This window comes from Argiope bruennichi, chromosome 10 (assembly GCF_947563725.1).
Source record: "Argiope bruennichi chromosome 10, qqArgBrue1.1, whole genome shotgun sequence".
NCBI classification, from domain to species: Eukaryota; Metazoa; Arthropoda; class Arachnida; order Araneae; family Araneidae; genus Argiope; species Argiope bruennichi.
The window spans coordinates 122,257,752-122,279,804 of NC_079160.1; the positions used below are offsets into that span (position 1 = coordinate 122,257,752).

The following is a 22,053-nucleotide window of genomic DNA, read 5'->3' on the forward strand; positions in this document are numbered from 1 at the left end:
GATAACATCAATTAAATGTCCAAGTTGGTTCATAATTAATTTATAATTGGTTCATAATAGCAGTCATTTAGTCTTTAATTAAATCAGTTTTTTAGCTATACTATACATATTATTACTATTAAACATTTATCGTTAATCAAAACATTTCATAAAAGATAATTTAACTCATAATATTTTAACAACAAAGGCTTTTATGAATTGACAATTCTTAAGTAATTTTAGAGCAAAGAAACTAAACAAATTTTTCTCATGATTAATAAAAGGTATTTACACATATTTAGAATAATTTCGATAAAGAATTTTAAAAAGCAAATGATCTGGGAACAAAAATTTCTTGCAACAGCTTATTATTTGAAATTAGAAGTATCATCTATTATTTTTAAATTCATTCTTCCTTCAAAATGCTAAGAACTGAAAGATATAATTACACGTTTTACAAAAAGAAATATTCCTATCCTATAATTCAAAAAGGTTATGAAATGCATGGTATTTATATTTATAAAAAAATGGCAGCAATATTAATTGGAAAGAGAAAAATCATTTAACAAGAGATAAATGGAAATGCATTGTTACCTTTGATGAAACAAGGGTTACTTAAATGATTGCAACTAAAATAAGCTCATTTATTAATGAAAAGGAAGAGAAAAAAAAAGTTGCAAAGAATGTCTCAATAAGGGGTTTGCGATTCTTACAATAGGAAATAAAAATAAAATCAATTTAAGTACGTTATCATAATAAATTTTATGTCTGATATTTAAAGAAGAAATTTTATTTCCTTATCCCAATTATTTTTAAAGAGTGAAATTTCAACAAAAGTTAAAAGCCATACATGAATGCAGTACCATAGCCTTTCTTGAAAAAATGGAACCTGATACAAGTATTGCATATACTTTTACAAAAATATTCCTGTGAAATTCATTATGTTTCAGTTATGAAGTATTGTGCTTTTGGTCAGTGAAAAGAGCTTTCTAAGTGCAAACACACCACACTTGATAAACTATGCAAAATTATAGAAAAGAAATGGAATTCAATAAATGGAATCAGCTGGAAATTTCACAAAACAAAATTTTATTGTAATTTCATAGAAATTCCAATAAAACATGTACACTAAAAAAAAAAAAAAAAGGCACAAAGAAAAAAGGCAATAGTCTTCATATTTTCAACATTAATTAAACAGCCGCGAAATGTTTCTATAAATGTGTAAACAATCTCTATATTTATGCTAAAATTCAATCACTCGCACTAGACATTTGATAAATATGTAGAATTTAAGAGAAAAATATATTTAATCAATTTATAATGAATATATAACTATGTACATAATATAATACATCAATATGAATTTCATATTTTTAAATCCAGTAGTTTGCGCAAGATATATTAATTATTACATTAATTGAAGAGCTATGAACTTTATATACACAATTAAATTTAGGATTACTATTAATTATCATAAATTTAGCATATATCAAATTCATTTCAAATCATACATAAATTCTACATAAAATCATATTTTAATTTGGGTTTAATAATATGTGCTTTCTCAAACTAATGCAGAAAGAGTTCTTGATTTAAAAAATAACACATGGATGTATTTTATAAGTAAATAAATTTAAATTTCCTTGCTAAATTTAAATTATTCTATTAAGAGTTACATTGTTCAAAATTCATTTTAAAAAAAGGCAAAAATGTAGGTGTACAAAATGTACTGCTACTAAAAACAGGATTAAATGTTATAGTGCCCTAATAATTACAACACACATACCACCTTTGTTCACATATACAAGAATGTTCAAATATATCTTGCCAGAAACAATATTTATTTTCTATTTAGATGTAAATAATCAGCTGGACGAACCAATTTTTCTTTAATAAAAAATAAAAAGGTTTTTTTTAAAAGTTAGTAGTCATGTAACCCTTTTTGGGGCTGATACTTTCCTAGAATTTAAAAAATAAATCTTGGTGCATGAAAATAAAGTAAATAAAGATAGTTTTTTGTTATATTATTCATAATTTTTATTTTTCTATTTTCATAACTCAAATTTACAAAGAAGTAACAGTCCATCAAAATTTCTATAATTGTATCTCCACAAAATAAATTTAAGTAATCTCTCCCTCTGAGAATCTCATACTAATGGTATCAAAATTTTGACAACAAATGTAATCATTTTTCTTTTATCAATATAGTTGTGTCATTTTTTCATGTCATTTTATTTCAGCACTAAGATTAGAAACTTCTAAGAGGAATAGGGTATACCTATATGATTCAGAATCAAATAGCAATGCCAAATCAAAAACATTTGCCAAACGGGGTAGGTATTGTTGCAAGTGTGCGAGATTCCTAAGCATTTCCTAAAAACTCTTCATTTCAGCACTCCATAGTAAGATTCAATGATTGTAATCAATGACATTACATTTGCCAACATTGAACAGAAAGAGATCATTAATCAAGGGCATCACAGCCAACATCAGCAGATGCAATAAGAATTCATACGTGCATAGAAAAAAAACACTCTTCCTTCTCGTGTGTGTGCGTGTGTAATGATATCTCTTAATGTAATTTATATCCCAATTAATTTCCTAATTTATATATACCTATTTATACTTATATATACTTATATTTCCTAATTTATATACCATATAGAGCATCCTTCTAAAATGGTCTTCTATTTCCTGATCCAATTCTACTCTTTATTTAATTACTTTTTACACACGCTCTAAAAAACTGTTGGTCTCAGCATTTTCTCACACCCCAACAAAAGGGAATAAAAATATTTAATATTTGCGACATTCTTTTAAAGATACCAAAATTTCCCTTTTCTAAATTGTCAGTGTCAAAGAAACCTTATCAAAATCTCATTTATAAAACCACAGAGGAAAAAATTTGTCTCTTTTGCTCTTTTGTTCTTATATTGGAATGTAGAAAGACGCATTTCTTACCTCTTATTCTTTATACTTAAATTATGCCTCCCGTGCCGAAATAAATCAAAGTTCTAAAATTTCAAATGTTTCTTTTTTTCAGTCATGCACCCTGCAACAGCTAAAATATGTTTTGCAAGTATGTATATTGGTATTTCAATTGATAATATCAAGATTTTATTATTTTTTTTAGTTAAAAGAAAATAATTTAACATTTACCAGCTTGTTTTCATTTTATTTATTGGTTGAACAAAAAAATATCAATTGAGTGAATCTCACTCTCAATGCAAGACTTTTAATGCCAAACCATTCAAAGTGCATGGTGTTTTATTAGTTTTATTAGTTGTTTTTTTTCATAACTTTGATATGAACTATGCATTTTATATCTAAATGCTGCATTGCTGATGTTAACTTTGACATTACTGCGATGTCAATAATTAATTATCAATCTCTGTTCAACGTGGGAAGTTGCGACAACAATAGTTTTGATCACTAAATCTTGTTAAGGAATACGGAAATTAAGATTCTCTTAGGAAATATTTAAGAGTCTCCAACATGCACAAATCCATATACCATATTCGGAAAGTGTTACCGACCCAACATTACTATGCGATTCATATAACTTACCCCTCTTAGAAATTTGAAATCGTGGTGCTAAAACACCTGCATACACTACAAAATGGCATGAAAAAGCAGCTATAATGCAATTGTAAAAATGACTGCATTTGATGTGAAAAATTATGATGCCATCAGTATGAAAAAATCGCTATTAAAAAAAAAACTAAACTGAACAGAACACATAATCAAATTTTACCTAAAAAAATATGCCCTTTATGTATTTTAAGCACCTTTAAAGAAAAATAAGAACCAACACTGGCCTAATATTATTGATTATAGAACTATTTGTAATGATGAAATGAACCAAATTGGATATTAATTCACTACTAAATTTTATAAAATATAAACATAAAATGCTATCATTAATGACTAAATATTTTTCTCCAGTACTAAATTAAATTATTTAAAATGCTTTTTGAGCAAGTTTCATTTAGAGATCTTATTAAAGTAGTTATGTTACATATCTAAAATTATTTTATAACACCAGTAAGATAAATTAAGGGGAAAACCTATAGCGGTACTTCATTAGCATTTCAATTCCTTGGGGAAAGGACTCCAAATATAAGTAAACAAAGCTTAGCTTTTTTTTAAAAAAAAACCTAATAATTTTATTAATTATATAAATAAAAAATTTGTTTATTTTTAGAAAAAAATTTCCAACACTTTTAATTCATTTAATTTTCTCAATAACAGTCTTTCCTAATTTATTGAACTTTGTTAGAAAAGTATCCAGCTTGTTGAACAAATGCATTAGCTTTATATTCAATTTCAGCAAGATCCTTTACTAAAAGAAATTTCAATTTCCATAAAAACATCAAAAAGTTAGAATATAACTTTGTTTATATTATTGACAGCTATGTCTTCAGTCTATTCCTTCTAATCTATTCCTTCAAAATATAGGATATTTTTGGATGGGATGATGATATTCCTGCAAATGAATTTCATTCAAAATTTTATAGAAATCGGTGACTATTGGTGCTATAGCAACATACCAAATTTCACTCATCTAAATCCCATTGTTTTTAAGTTATCATGTTTATAGACACATATAATTCTCATAACTTTAATTTTCAGATGTTTGAATCGTGAAATGAGGACAAAAGTTTGAGCTCGAATTTTTTGAAAAATGTAAGTTTTTCTCTTTGAACACTTTCTATACGAGAAAGTAAAAAAAAAAAAAAAAAAAAAAAATTAATTGGCATTAATTTATTGTTGATACCTTAGGCAAGAATAACAAATGACCTACAAGTAACTTGAAAGCTGTATAAATATTTTACTTTACTTATTTTTGGAAGACTTGAATCAGTCAATGAATGCACATTTGAAAGTCTACAGAGAATGAAATATACATTTTCCTGGAATAGCTTTTTTAAAAAAGTCTAAAACTTTTTTCACAGAAAATTTTTAAGAATAAAAATATTTAAATAAATTACTATTTTTAATTTATTAAATGATATTAAAATATGTCTTACGAATGCTCTACAAAAATAACCAGAATAGAAAAGGCCAGAATTTATTTTGAAATCACTGTGAAAAGCTAATTCATATTATTTTACATGAACAAATAAAACTACCCCCAAAAAGGAAAGATTTTTTTTCTATCTAAGTAAACAAAAGAAGGTGAACAAAGAGTAAAGTAAATGAAATAAATATATTTTCCCCAAACTGAGGGAAGAAAAAAAAAAAAAAAACTTTCCGGCATATTTCCTGTTTTGTTGAACCCTATTAAGAGATTGAAGAATAAACATTGCAAAGAAAATGCCATTATAAAAGCAGGCAATTCTAGCATGGTTCTAAAATCTTTTTATTTTTTTCAGGGGGGAAAAAAATAAGCATCTGGACAAAAAGTAAGCCCTTTTAAGACCTTTATATAAACATTATTAAAAATAAGTAGTTTTTAAAGATTTTTAATAATGCTATGCACCTTGCTGGAACATTGATCAAAACACCATTTCATTTTATGCAAACAAATACTGAATGCCAGATGTAAGATAGCAATAAATTCATGTGTAACGAAATACAGAATGAAAAATCCAATAGCCAAAATTAACTATATAGTATATAACTACATAATCAAGTATAAATTGAAATTATATGACAGCCAGGAATTATTTTTGGCATTTTGTAGCAAGCCAGCAAATAAGAGCACATAAGAGCAAATAAGCATGATCTGTAATATATAAAGAATCATAAATATTTCTTAAGAAAAATTATAATGTTCATAAAATGATTCTTTGCATACCCTTAAATAACAAAATGCAGAAATTGAATATAAAATCTTAAAAAATTATATTCTATGGTTTTTTTCTGCTTTTTAATCAGACAAAAAAATAGGTAAGTGAAATCTCATTCCTTAAATCAGGTTAATTATGGAAATTTCAATTGCTTAGTGCTGAATGAATTAAAAATACTGAAATCAACTGCAATGAAATAAATTTTGGTTTGAATATTAAATATCTTACATATTTTAACAATATTGAATAGATTGATTGTCATTAATGTATATCAATATATTCAGAACGTTAAAAATACTGAAATCAACTGCAATGAAATAAGTTTTGATTTGAATATTACATATTTTAACAATATTGAATAGATTGTCATTAATGTATATCAATATATTCAGAATGTTTAACAAACTTTTCACAACATCGTCTCATATCCTATTCAACTCTAACTTTAATTTTATCCTTTTATTTTAAATATTTTAAATTGTTATAATTACTTCTTATCTATTTCCATAGTTTCCTGTTTTAAATTTTTACATCAAAGTAGGACTTTTATATGTAGCAGCTTATAGTCAGCTGCAACAGTATGCTATAAAATCAATTCTATTAATCTAAAGTGAAGCAAGAGCACACAGACTTACTGAAAATAAGAAGACAGTAGGTAAACTGGAATTTTCCACAAATACATCACACAATCAGGATTCGAAATGAAATCAAATAAAACTTTTATCTTGCTTACATGTTCCCTTCAATTTTATCATATTTTAAGTTTTATATGTTATTAAAAAAATACTTTTTTTAAGAATTCTTAAATAATAAATGATGGCAACAAATTTCTATAAACTGTTTTTCCATTTTGATTCCTGATTAGGAAAAGTGCACACTGAAAAGTAGTGGAAACTAAGAGCAACTACAATCAGTGCAGGAAGGAAATTAGCAAAAATAAAAACACATGCCTTGAGATATTCCTTAAGTATCTGGCCTTCCCCAAATTCCAATGCTGGCTTTAAAAAAAAGAAAGAAAACCAATCTTATACATCAGATGGTCACTTATAAGCCAAAATTCCAAAATGATTTCAGATGAACATAAATTAAGAATTCATACAAAATTTTGAATTTATGGAAAAGAGGAAATTATCTTTAAAAAAAAAAGATCCTCAAGAAATTTTTGGCCAGCACATATTTAAAAATTACTTCATGATACTTCAAAAAAATATTTCTATATTTTTTTCGCAAGAACAAATTTGTACAGAATTGGCTTTAAGTAGTCTTAAATTTGTCCTTCTATAAGAAAAAATATCACACTATGTTATTAGACCTATTAGAATTAGAAAGTCTCTTTCATTATTTAATATTATTTGTATTTTTAATATTTTGTATTTTTCCAACTAAAGACAATGTGTTCAAAAATTTTATCTAGAAACTTTATCTAACTTTTGCTGGCCTTAAAATGCTCTAAAGATTAAATGCAACCATAAAAAATATAATATCTAGCAATTAATAAAAATCATTACTAAATTTTTTTTTAATGTTTTCATGGAACTTATAGGAAAATTTTTACAACTATAAAACTACTTGGAATAATTATTTTTAGTTAAAAAAGATAAAAATGATAAATTAAGCTAGCACAAAATGACTGTAGAACTAACTGCACCATAGCAAGAAAATAAGTACCAATAAGAAATTTTAAAAAGTCAGAAAAATTATCAATTAAAGTTTTGAATAAAATTATCATTATGTTCTCATAGATAAACCAAATTTAGCATATTAAAGTAGGCAAAATTGGCTTGAAGGAATCCAACATCATTGGATTTATTCTATATTGAAAGGAAAAAAATCAATTTAATATTAATCTAAAACTGATAAGTAAAAAAACTCAATGAATTTCTATAACAAGTTTAGCTTCACAAATATATATTTGGGGGGGGGAAGCCCTAAAGCTTTTCTTTAAAATATTTTCATCATATAATTTATTAAATTTTTATACAAAATGCTGAAGAAATGAAACTATTTTATGAAAATTTACTTATATTAAATATTAAGATTTTTAAATGATATTGTATGGGCTATGTTTTGTTTATTTTGTAATTAATTTGTTCATATATATATATATATTCCACAATCTGGCCAATCTATAGCAGATGGTTAATTATTGCTTTGAAATACCAAAACATATCTTTCTACTATATATTCCAGAAAATATGAAAGAAAATCAAATTATGTTCTTGAATCAGTAATTCTTTATCAATGAACAACATCATTAATTGCTAAAAACACAAAAAGACGCAACATAAGTTTAAAATGGAATTAATTGAGCACTAAAATGCAATTATTTTTAAAATATTGAAATGAAATACAAAATGAACAGAGGAAAAGTATTCAAATGCTAGTCAATGGTGCATATATCTGTATCCAATCATTTTGTTTTGTTTTTCAACCATACATTTTATATTTCTTTGAGAGAATACTTAATTCCAGATTTTAAGGGGGGGGGGGAGCCTTAGAAGAAACATATTTGATATTTTCTCAATTATAACTACATTTTTTAAAGGAATAGGACAAATACAAATGAAATGATAAAGGAATAGAACAAATGAATACAAAGTACTTCAGTGTCTAAAAGTTTCAACTAAATAAAGGTTTCAAAGTTTTTTTTTTTTTTTTTCATTCTATCAACAAAGGTAATTGCAGAAAAACAAATCTAGATTTGTGGGGAAAAAAATTCTTTTATATTTTTTAACAAGACATTAAATGATAATTAACTACAGCTGGTTAATGGAAATCATAATAATTTGACAAAAAAATGTTTTTATTTTAAGATAATGTTTTTAAATATAAAAACTTTTTTTTTATGGCAGGGGCACTTCAATTGGAAAAAAACTGAAGACATTAGTTTCAGTTTACACATTAATTTCAATTGATTAGGTTTCATGAGTGACTAAACATGATGTGAGAAATAGTTATATAACTTTAATCTCAATAATAATTGACAGCTTGACTTATCACCACAACTAACATCCTTCCAAACATCAATTTCTGCATAGTTACAGTTGTTTATGATAACATTCACATGTTTTTGCAATCCTTTAATACATATGTATTGTCCCGCTTATAAACAAATAATTCGTATGATGAAAAAAGTATAAATGCTTTTTTTTTAGTTGCCTCAGGAAGAAAATGTCTCTTTATATGGCTACATAGTTCTGAAAATATAAACATTCATTATGTACATCCTATATATATCAAAATAATTAACAGCATAAAACCTGTCAAATCATTTGAGATTCTCACCCTTAGAATTTTAATAAGCAAAACCATGTGCTTTCCCTTCATTTTGTAAGATTTATAGATTTAAAAAAGGGGAGAATAAAATTTTACTTCTTATATTTAAAAAAAAATTATACATATCTTGCAAATTACCAAAGCAACTTTTAACCAAAGAATAACATTAAATGAATACTAAAAAATCTAGTACATGCAATGCAATTGCATTATCTCAAAAGCAGATGAATTTAAATTATTTTCCATCCAATAATGCTTTTTTTTTTATTATTATTATTATTGCTTATCTGCAAATGTTAAATTAGAACAAGCATTTTTATATCTTTATATAATATGCGAACAGAGGAAGTTATAAAAAGCTTAATTATTAAAGGACAAAGCAACTGTAGAAAGAATTAAAGAAAATAAAACAGGGTTTCTACTATAAAAGGAAAATATACATTAAACATATAAAATTAATTTCATTTGAAATTTTGCATGGTTGCTTTAACATAATGACCTTATTTTAAAAAATTTATTACAATAAAAATAATAAAGAACTATTAAGAATTTATTGTTGTGTGTTGGAATTAAGCATTTTGATTGTTCAAAATGATTTTATAAATATACTAAATAAATATAACAAGTAGATACAGAAAATTTTTGAACACTAGAATGAACTTACAATAAACAAAAAGAAGATATGGATACAAGATTTGTCATGAAAAAAATTATATGAAAACAGTAAAAACTTTACATACAAATTTGAAACTTCAAGGAGTTTAGATTACAAAATACTAAGTCCAAAACCTAGCATATATCTAAATCTATTTTATCATTATAAAAGAATAAAATAAGAGTTCAAGATTATACTATTATGATCAAAAATATATTTTTTTTAATTAGCAATACCATATTATAAGTAAAAAGGCTTCTTTTTCTTAATAATTTCATAAATATTGAATTAAAATTGATTTCTGTGAAAAAAAATTATAGCTATTAATATTATCAAATGGAATTTCACACATGCAGATTTTTAAAAAATACATGTGTAAAATACCATGTAAATAGGATTCTAATACACAATACTGTTTAGAAAGCGAAGTTATCACAATAAAAACTAAGTACAAAATTTTCAACTTACAGCACTTTGATATTCATTCTTTAATTTTTCTCGTAATGAACTAAAATCAATAGGTTCCCCAAAGAAAATAGTTACTTTCTAAAAAATAAACAAGTATAATAATAAATAAAACAGGAATAATTTCTCATACAAGCATCATTAAATGATAAAATATTTACATTACACTGAAAAAAGCACTCAATACAATTACTAAATAAAAACTACCCTAAAATTGCACTGTTTTTCATAAATCACGCACTTTTTATTATTTTAGTATCAACAACAAGAATATCAAATGCAAAAAGATAGAAAGGATTTTGAAGTCAACATATTTAAAACTGAATGTATATTTAAATTTTGTACAATTCTCCATTCTGATGCATTTAAATGAAATTTGGCACACATATTCCTTAGGATAAACAAGAAGTATTAGAAGTTATTAAGAAGTATTAGAAGTTATTAAAAAGTATCTACATCTTCCTAAAGAGGATAAAATTAAAATTTTTCTAACATTTTTCACCATGAAAAAAATGGCAATATTTTAAAGTTTAAAAAATTTGCTTTTTTGTAGCACCATTTCTAATGCAAAAATTATTCAGTGAATATGAAATCTTTTTCACAGCTTCATCATATCTACTGCTTGCGAATTTTTGTTAATATTAAATTTAAGGTGCTGTTTCCACACATTTTCACTTTTGCTTTAATTTAGTAGGATAAACACCTTTTAATGTGAATACATTCTGATTTATCTATAAGCACTGTCTTAAAATTATTGCCTTTTTTAACTTAATGTTGTTTTGCATTTTTAAATTTAGAAACACCCAGTTGGAATATTATTTGTCTTTTTAATGGTTGCTTCTTAACATGAACCTGCACTAGCATGTGTAATACCTTGCTTACTGCAATGCCATCTTATCTTTATTTTAAATCTAACTATACATTTAATTTGGTAGGCAGAATCTTATAAATAAATTGTTTTCTCCCTATTTATATGATTACTATTTATTTAGCTTAGGTTAAAAATAAAGTATGATTTAAATTATATTTTAAAATTTTAACTTAATATATTAAATGATTTTTTTTTTTCATCTGAAAAAGTAAAAAGAAGGTGTAAATAAAGTAGCAACAAATTCATTTAATAAAATGTTAACTCATTTTATATGTTTATCACATTTTAATTCACTGTTATGTAATTAATCACATCGTCTTCAAACATCTCTTTTTTTTTTAACATATAAATACATTTTAATTTTAAATTCTGCATTTTCTGACTACATTTTTTTTTTTTTTTAGTTCTTTTTAACTTTATATTCTCTAAAATTCAAACATTCCCTCCTCCTTTCTAACCACTACTATGATACCATCAAATTTAATTTGGACTCCATATGATTTATGTATCAGTATACGCTTTGAAAAAATTAATGTCTAAACATACCAAAAAAAAAAAAAAAAAAAAAAAAAATTATGTCTATGCAACTATCCTTACAGATAATAGTGAGAAAGTGTTTACATTTCTCCAGTTCTTTAATCTTAATGACATGCTGTTTGACTTTCAACATCTTCAATTATCAATTTATTTTAATGCTCAAGAAAGCTGAAAAACTAGCTCTTAAAGTTGTCCAGTATCAACAGAGAAACTCCTTTACTATGACAAATTAACTTTTACTATGGCTAATTTCCGGTTGCAAGTTCTCAAAACCTAAACTCCAAACAATCATTAAATGCTTATGCCAAATAGTAATATTAAAAATGTCATCTAAAAACTTTAAAGCAGCAATTAGACTTTATTAATTATGGGTGAGGGTCCTGAAATCTCCTGAAATACAGAAAATAAAAACTAAAAAATTATTATAACATAAAAAATTTATATTAGTGTTTCTCAATATTTGTTTTTACTTGCATATCCCTTTATCTATCATCAACCTAATCCCATCACATTATATATAATTAATAAATCTATATAGATATCTATCAATGTTCACTCTTACATTTTCCACATTTTTCTTTTCTGCATATTGCATTTTTTTTTTGCAACTATTTCATGTACCCTTATGGATAAGTATAACACAAATTGAGGAATGTGGGTGTATATGTTTTATTGTTTGTATAAAACAAAAAAAAAAGTTATGGGTACAATGATTAGTAGTTAATATAATTCCAATGCATATTCAGGGGTGTTTGTGGGACCCCAAAAAATCCCCTGAAACTTTTACGGACTTACTACCGGCATTTTGGAGTTTCGAGAAGGGGGGGGGGAGAAATGAAAAATTACAATTATGAAATATTGAATGACCTAATTATAAAAGTTCAATGAATTACTTTTTTTGCAAAATTAATAACCAAAAATTTTCAAACATATAAACTACTACATTTTATGCAAATATTTTAAATTACCTGAATTCTTTAAAAAAAATTATCTAATTTCTGCTGCTTTTTTTTATTTTCTGATGTTTGTGGGCTTGTCTTTCTTTTGTGGTGAACTTCATAATTGCAGGAAGATTGACTTTTATTTTCCTCATTTACAGTTGAAGAAATTTCCTCGAGAACTGCACATGCAGAGGTAGAAGCAGTTTGCTTTTCTGCTAATGTAGAAGGTTTTTCAGAGACTTTTATAGGTGACTCATCTGAAATACATGTTTTTAAGTCCTCTTGATATGTTTTCCAACTTCTGTTCATATTCAGTAAGAGATCTTTGTGAATTGGATCAGTCAGTGGATTTTTTGAGCCATATTTTTCACATGAGGTTTCTTTAGAAGCCATTAAATCATATTTAATAGTCTGCACTGCATCTAGGGAATCAATCTTAAGAGAGGTTCTATAGTCAGTGACAAGTATATCCATTAAGTTGAATGCACTTTCCACTAATGGGCCATGGAAGCAGCTAAGGCAGGCTTTGACCAATTTAGCCAATGTAGGATACTTATAATCATTTGTGAAATCATCTTTTAAATTAAAAACTTTAGACCAATATTTATCAATTGTACACTTGACTTGATTTCCACTTTCATCAGATGTGTAGAGCATTTCTTTGGTGATATCAATATCACTCTGGTATAACCTTATTTCAGCTTCTACTTTTGACTTTTCATTATCACTAAAAATATGGGACATGATAATTTTTCAAAAGCTAATATTGTACTGGTTTTACCTCTTAGCTCTGGATCTAATGCTGTAAAACTAATTGGATATGAATTTTTAAGGGGTAATTTCTGTTTCATATGCTGAAATTTCAAAGTGAAATTCTCTTGCGTACATAAATAAAAAAATATTTGAATAAGAGAAACGAAAAATTTACACGTGCATCAATAAATGAAACGAAAATTTTACACAGCGGAGAAAAAAAAGTTGCGAAGCGATCAATAACAAATAGCTAATACGGCGAAAAATCCCCCTTCTCTACTTATTGGCGCCACGCCAGGAGAGATAAGACCTTTGAACCCAGAGTCACATGATCGCACATCTGGTAGCGAAGTCTCTCCTTTTTTTTTCTGCCGCGCCTACTTGCCGAAAAGAATCCAGAAGAGAATGTCCGAGAAACGGGGGAATGAGTCATAACTCGCAATAAGGAAAGAACAAAAAAGAAGTTTTTTCCCCCTTTTCACGCATTATCACTGCCTTTGGAGAAAGAAAGGAAAAGTTTTCACCACACACGCTGACCTTGCGTTTTCTGCTTTCAAAGCAAACAAAATCGCCCAGATCAAAATAAATAATTCATTATTATTCCTACTTCCTTTTGAACGACGATCCCCGGAATTTCCGTGTATCGAAGTTCAAAATCCCCGGAATTCCGGGGTTTCCCCGGAGCACAAACACCCCTGCATATTAAAAATTTTTGAGAAAAAAAATGTGATTTTGAAAAAATTTGGCAAATTATTAACATTATTATTAAATTTAAAAACAATTTATTAAAAAGGGAAATATTTAGATTCACTTTATTTCTAAAATGGATATTCTGCCCAATCAGATTTACTAAGAAAGACAAAGTAGAGTAATTGGGGAAGAAAAGATAGACGATTTTAAATGCAGTTACTTAAAAGAGAGTGAGACTAATTTTACCTGTCCAATTCTAGGCCAGTATGGTTCAACATTTGGCAAAACACTGTCCATTCCTTTAAAACATCAGAGAAGAAAAATAAATATTCCACAAGATAATGCTTATTTCACATAGAAGAAACAGATTAATTCACTGAATTACCTAAATGCCAAAATGGAATAACAATGGGACAAATTTTACATTCAGCAATCAAGCGTCCTATTCCTGAAAAAGTATATGACATATTTCTATATAAAACAGTATAAACTTATTACATATATTATACAATAAATTTTAAAAAGTTTCATTACATAAAAAAACACAAAAATATGATTTCAGAAATTAACTTTGATGGCATGATACGAAGTTTTATAGATAAGCAATTAACATCATCCCAATTAATTTTTAACATTAAGATTAATATTCAAGAAATAGTTTTAGAAATTTCTAAATGTAAATTCTAAATTTAATTTCCCTTGAAAACATAAATTTTATTCTTTTTTTCCATAATCTTTGAGTAATGAATATCAGGGCATTATTGCCAAATAGACACAAAAAGTAAATTGAGTTACTTTGACAGGTTACTTTAAAAGAATTTTGAAAGCTCAAAATTTTTTTATGACTTTAGATTTGAATTAAAAACTAATTCCCATTCAACTGTCAATATTAAAGAAAAAGCATAAACACTCAGTTAGTGGAGAATATTTTGAATCCTCTTTGAGGTATATAGAATGCTAATTGAACTGCCATGCTTCTTAAAACAATAATAAGTTCAATAGAAAATGGCATTATCACTATAGTCAGTAAAAATTCAAGTTAACAAGTATACAAGAGACTACAAAAGACACCACATACAAATGATGTTATGTGTGTTCATAACTTAATGATTATAGAAAGAGCTTCATGAATTTAAATAAATTCCATTATATTGATGCTTCAAATAGCTTAATTATTTTTTAATTTATTACGATCATAATCAGGATTACACCTGAATCTATTGATAAATGGAATCTATAAATACACAGAGGCTCAAGTAATGTGAAAATCAAAGAATATGCTCAGTCACTAAATCTAGCTCATAATTATTCATAGACTTTCTAATTATGTATCACAGATATGGTTTCATCACTCCTTCTTAGTAATGATTTCCAATTCAAAAAAAAAAAATCTGTTGAATATTTGCTGATTGTTGGTCTTACCAGGGAGCTCGCTCAGAATCCATAACAAGAATTAACATTCAGGAATCACTATAAGTTTGGAATAATTTGGAACAATTCCAGATTTCTTCACAGTAACTTCTAAAGAGGCACTGATCACTTGACCATCAGTGTTTTCTTTCAAACACAATTGGGAACATAATTAACATACTACTCTTAGCATTAGAAAAATAATCCATTTCATATTTTGGGGTATGCAATATCATGCAGCTTTCTCCAAAGTGAGTTATGAGCTCAAAAATAAATAAAAACAGCAGCTGTCTTCTCTAACTTAAAATTTTACTTCACTTAATTTTCTAAATATATGATATGCCCTGATTAAATGATTCAAAGACCTAGGTTTTGTTGCAGAGCAAATTAGAATATTTTCAGATTCTTCAAATTGAATAATTAGTAAATAAATCTAAAAATACAGGAACTTTTTTAAACAGATTCAAAGTGGTGATATGAAAGTGACATTTATTAAACATTTAATACAATAAAAATTATAACATAAAATGCGCAATAATTTCATGTTTTATCTTATTTTATATAATTTTACAAATCAAATTTAAAAAGTTAATAATCTTTTATGAATAATGGCAATAAATAAAGTTTTTTTCAACTGCTTTCATTAGTGTATAGAAGAAAAAAAAGAAAACAAAACAATTTTTTTAATCAAAAATTAGAAGACAGTCAAACAAAGACAATAAAAACTGAAACACAAATGCAAATAATCTAAGTAAATTGGAATTTTAATCTCATTCATAATAATTTTATTTTTAACTTTAATCAATATTTAATAATTTCATCAGGAATTTCACAACAGCTTAATTACACTTTAGTCTACAATTTCAGAATCTCATGGTCTTACATTTTTGTCTGAATACAAAGTTTTGATAAAATAAAGAGCCTCCACTTTTTAGTCTCCAAACAAAACTCTTCTTATGATTTTATGCTTTGTCTTAAATTCTTATTTTGATAGTATGAACTATTGTAGCCAGTTGTTATTAAATACATTATCAAATTGTACCATCTGTACAGAATCAAAATATAATAAAAATTATCAATTATCTGTTAACAAAGTGTTGAAAATATAGAACATAGTGTGCTGCCATCTAGAACACACAATTGCAAAAAAAAAAAAAAAAAAAAATGTTTTAACTCTAGCACAACAGAAAATGAATTAAAAAAAAATCAACTGCAAAAATTTTTAAAAAAATTAAACCAAAAGATATATGATTCTAGAAAACTGCATTAATTAAAAAATTATTTCTATACTGACTCACCCCATTTTAAGCGTATGAATTCATTTTTAGCCATGTTTACTTTCCCTTCAGGGAAGAAATGAACCCAACATCCAGCATTTAGGCGTTCCAGACAAAAGTCCATTCCTTTCTGATAGACACCGGCACCACGGATGACGGGCACCGTTTTACCAAAAGTGAAAAACTGTGCATGCCAGTCATTTGTGAAACAGATATCATGAGCAGCTGCTGACCACCTCATGATTCGACTGTTGATTACATGCCTCCAGTCTAAAATGCCTATGACATAAAATGAAATCTAACTCAAAAGTAAAAATTATTCACACATACATAAAATGCTACATATATTTAGTAAAACACTATTAAAAAGCACAAGAAGATATATAATAATTTAATCTTTATATATATGAATGGTGAATGTCAACATATACCAAATACCTCGGTGAAAGACTGAATATTTTTATTATATTCTTATATATTCGAACTATCACCGGTGTATGTTGACAATCACTATGCACTGATAGTAAATGTTGAAAGAAATATATTTTCATTGCGTTTTTAAATCATACTTTATTATAAAAACATATTATGAATGATATATGTCAAAATAGGAGAGAGCTATAGTAATTAAACTATTAAACTAAAAGTTATCGTATTAAACTTAATTATGTGATTGAACTTTATACTATCTTATTTCTTACAACAATTTAAACTGTTATGGTACTTTGAATTGCACAAGTGTTCCATGCTTTTACAATTGCATTTACTAGTGAAACATTTCTTTTTGAAATGACAATGTGTATAGCCTTCCTCTCCACTTCTTGAATTAGCCGCAGTGACTTCTCCCAGCAACATTTCTTGAGAAGAAATCTCGCATATGGAAAGTAACTTTTCTTTACAAATTACAAACTGATTATGGGTATAAAGTTTCTTGAGGGTACCATTTTTGTTTGTTAATTTATAAAAGTTGGAGTCTTCTATTCCAACAAGAACCACCAACACATTTTGGACACCTGTACGACCACAGTCAACAACCAGGGACTTATATTCGCACGGTGGTGTTGCCTCTCCATGGACATTGGTGTCTCGTTTTGACCTCCACCAGAGCATGTCAGTGATTGTCGACATACCCCGGTGATAGTCCAAATGTATAAGACTATAATAAAATATTCAATCTTTCACCGAGGTATTTGGTATATGTTGACATTCTCCAATTTTTGACATTCACAGTAACACACACACACATATATATATATATGTTTCAAAATTATGCACACAAATATAATTTGTAATTAAGCAATTGCAAGTTTGAAATACATACTGATTACAGTTTATGTAGAAAAAATACATTTACAGTAAGTGCTTCAATCAATGTTATTATATCAAGTATTTTTTATATGGATATTAGATCTAATATCCCATAGCTTAACCTTCAATGCTACTTCTTCACAAACAAATAATTATTTTATTTCTATCTAAAATATTCAGAAACTCTTTAATGCAATTTTCTTTTTTATGGTTTTCATAATAAAAATATTTAACAGAATTACTTTAATTTTCTGAAGTTACATAAAAAATAATAAACATTAATTTAACTAAAATTTTCAATCTTATGTAGGATTTAAAAAGCACGATTTTTTTTTTCTTTCAATTGGTAGATACTTTTTAAACTTACCCCATAGCATGGGATCATCTAGGCATGAATGGTGATTACATACTGTTATCAAAGGAGTGCCTTTTGGCCTGTTGTCTATTGCATCAATTAACACTTCTCTGTTATGAACAGTGACCGTATTCAGCCAATCTGGAATACCAAAAAAATACACATCATTTTAGTTTATTACAGCATATATATAAATATCATTTCAATACAAAACTTTTGTATCAGATATAATATGCAGTGAGAAATCATTCCATATATTTTTATAAGAAAATAAAAATTATGATTTGTACTATATAGACACACAAGATTTCTAATTGTTGATTTTTCATTGGTACATTAAATTTTTTCCTCCTCTTTTGTTAATGCAGAATAGTAATGCTTAGGAAGATCAAAATAACAGGTCCTCAGCAATAAAAGTATAAATACTATTTTCTTTTGATATAAAATATTTATATCAAAAGATTTAGTTTACTTACTATTTAACTCGACTTTTGAATTTATATTTCTAATTTTAAATTAATATGTACCATCATCCTTTTAAACAAATTGAAATTAATTGATAATGGTATTTAAATTCATTACTCAAGCGTTTTAACTGTCATTAATATTTTTCTACTCTGAGAGAATCAGTGAATAGATTATTCATCTCAACAGCATGCATTTTTCTTTTTTACACAAATCATAGAATGTTATGGTAGTAACTTTTTAATGTGGAAAAAAAAAAAAAAAAGTTACCTTCAGCCACTTAAAAACTGGTTCAAAAAATTTTATTCCTAAAAGGAATTCTTAATTTTAAATTCCTTCCTAAAATACACGTTTTTCAGTCCTCATTTCCTACTTTTTTTTTATTATTTTATTCTGTAGATGTTTAGATGTCTGAAATCAATCTGCAACCCTTAATAATTCTGCAAATGAGTTCTATCCTATACTCTCCAACATGATATACTTCCACCCAATTCTTGAACATTTCCACAGCAAGATAGAATTAAACCAATTATAGATTAAGCATTTTAATAAACTTTGTTAATACTGAATATCTATTTTCCTTATGTATATTAGCAATTGGAATTGAGTAAAAATTCCTTTTAATCTAAATAGTGTTGGAATGATTATATATATATACTAAAAGTTAACAACAAAATTTTATAGTCCTCAAAATGTCAAATAAAAGCATTAATATCTTTTCATAAATGTCATAATAAACTTTCTCATATTCAAAATAGAAATTACAGTGAGTAATTATTATATCAACAGTTCTATAGACGTCAACAATATTCCAACAGACTTTTTTAAATTTATTCAGCCAAATTTCTTAATGAAGAATTGCATAATTTCTTTTAATAGAAAGTATAGCAAATATTTTAAGTAAAATGTATTCCATTGCTATAAAATGAATCAACTACCTTGATTATTACAGTACAGAAAATCATGAAGCTTTTTTACCCTTAGTATATTTTCATATCAAATGAAAACTACATATTTGTCAACAAGCTGGCAAAATAAAATAATAAAGTATGTTAAAAATTTCCAATACATTATGGAAGTCTAATTGAGTGCTTTTTCAACGTCACATGATATCAAGGAAAAGAGAACCATATTCAATCAAGAAACTAATTAGCAAGAAATAGAAGGTTATACAATATTAATGAATAAACAAACTAATTTGTAACTTAGCAATTTTTATTCATGAAATTACATGTGTGTGAGAATGATACTAATAAGTTAAAAAGTTTAAGGCTTAATTATCACACAAAATGCCATTCAACAATGTTCATTACAAAGATCACAAAAGGTGGACATAAATAATAGCAGGGAACAACAATGAAAAGAATCACAATATATATATATATAAATCTGATAACACCAAGATTATAAAAGAATATATATTAGCATACAATAAAGAAGTAAAACCAAAGCTACAAATACTTATTGAATATCAAAACATCTAGAAAAATTTATTATCATTGAATCTTCAAAAGCATTGTTTATTTCTTTTCTTTTTTCCTGCTGAGCAAATCAAAGAAAAGTATTTCAAAACCTATTACAAGTTGTGATTTTTTAAAACACATCCAAAGGAAGGAAAAAAATGATTAGATTTTTTTTCCCCCTCCTTTTTAGCATTGTAAAGAACACTTCATGCAAAAACAAAACAATTACAGGTTTGCCACATTTTTTTTTTTTTTTTTTTATCTTTATAACTTTTACACATCTAAATATTTTTGAAGTCTTAGTTTTATAGTTCTGAAAAAATATCAAATCTCAACATACATCTCTCAAGCCATCATTTCTAAGTCTTTATATTATTCCTTCAAATTTCAATTTTATTTTAAGTTAAATGATATGTTTGGATTTTAAGCTCAAATAACATGTTAAAGTTAAATTATAACATACAGCCGTAGTAATTCTCAAGAAATTTTGTCTCCCTAACTTAAGAGTAAACTCAACATGAAAAAATTATCAGCAAAAAGTTTGAAAAAATTCAAATCTAATCAGATTAATAAAAAGAATGACAACACCACATTTTTAAATATCAATATTTAAACAAAAACTTGCTGAAGAATCAGCTTTTGTTACATGGAAGCAGAAATTACCATTACATTGCATTATTGAATGTTTGTTTGTATAAAGACAGTAGATTTGCACAATCAACATTTTTGAAGAAACTATGTTAATTCTCCAAAATAATTTAGAATCTAATAAATAAATGCATTGGCAAGCTGCATAGACATTAAATCAGAATTCTTCAAGATTTTAAAGCTTCATGCTTAAATTCCGCATTATAAATCACTAATTTTAACCTATATGGATACGGCTGCGATCTATGTTTTATCATTAACTAATTATTTATTTATTACAAAGATTCTAAGAAATTTTTCCCAGCAAATGCTTACAAAGAAAAATGTAGATAAAACCTCTATGCTAAAACTGTCCACATGACAATATGTCAACATTGCGGACATCGTGAATACTGATGTCGAACTATTATATTACAAATGTGATACTTTTTAGAAACTTACATAATTTTAAATTAACAACCAGTTAATATTGAGTTTAACAATGTCACTTTCCTGCTAAAATTAGTTCAAATATTATTTGATTAAAAATTTTTCCAAGACTATCAATTTCAGTAATAAATGATACTTTGAAATGCGAAGTCTTTTACCTGTCATCAATTTGCTTAAAACCCCTACTGCTGGAATTACAAGAGCACTTCCTAATTGCCATAACGAAAAATTTTGTAGTTTATTAGAGGGTGGAAATTTCCAACGTAAAATTTCATCTCCACCTGGCATGTTATCCATTGAAATTTAACATAGTACAACTAGTTAACTCCAGGTCAAATGCATTTTACACCGAAAAATGAGCAGTTCAAAAGTAAAAAAATTAAATAAACAACAAATAAAAGAGTTGAGATGACATCTTCTTGCTCTGATGATGCTAGCAAAATGCGCAAGAAAGCATGCAATTGAAGAAGACAAAAAAATTAAAATATATCAAAAATCGCGGTTCGATGAATCCTTTATGCTATTTGGAATAACAAGCATATATTTCTAATTAAAAAATATAAAACGCAGTCATATTTAAATTCCTTTGTTATTCCACTTTTAATCACAGCTATTTATAAAAATTATTTGGTCTTAAGAAGCATGGGTCAGAAAACGTTCGGAATATGTCCTTGCCGCTTATCTTCGGACGGCATTTCTAAATTTACCGTGGGAAAGTTTTCACAAACGAAAAATTGCA

The 22,053-nt window shown here is 26.4% G+C and overlaps 1 protein-coding gene across 2 annotated transcripts in view; it reads right to left on the reverse strand.

The window, feature by feature from the left end:
- LOC129989462 (tafazzin-like) overlaps positions 1 to 21,749 on the reverse strand; it is a 29,313-nt gene extending 7,564 nt beyond the window's left edge. The window contains exons 1-7 of one of the 2 annotated variants that reach the window (XM_056098016.1): positions 21,473 to 21,749; positions 18,322 to 18,450; positions 16,668 to 16,925; positions 14,345 to 14,407; positions 14,206 to 14,258; positions 10,171 to 10,248; positions 6,722 to 6,769 (exon numbers count right to left, since the gene is read on the reverse strand). In XM_056098016.1, coding sequence (XP_055953991.1) covers positions 6,722 to 6,769; positions 10,171 to 10,248; positions 14,206 to 14,258; positions 14,345 to 14,407; positions 16,668 to 16,925; positions 18,322 to 18,450; positions 21,473 to 21,611 — 768 coding nt within the window. In that variant the 5' untranslated portion in view covers positions 21,612 to 21,749. The remainder of the gene's footprint in view (positions 1 to 6,721; positions 6,770 to 10,170; positions 10,249 to 14,205; positions 14,259 to 14,344; positions 14,408 to 16,667; positions 16,926 to 18,321; positions 18,451 to 21,472) is intronic. The other variant, XM_056098017.1, reaches the window with a different exon arrangement.
- Positions 21,750 to 22,053: the final 304 nt, after the last annotated feature.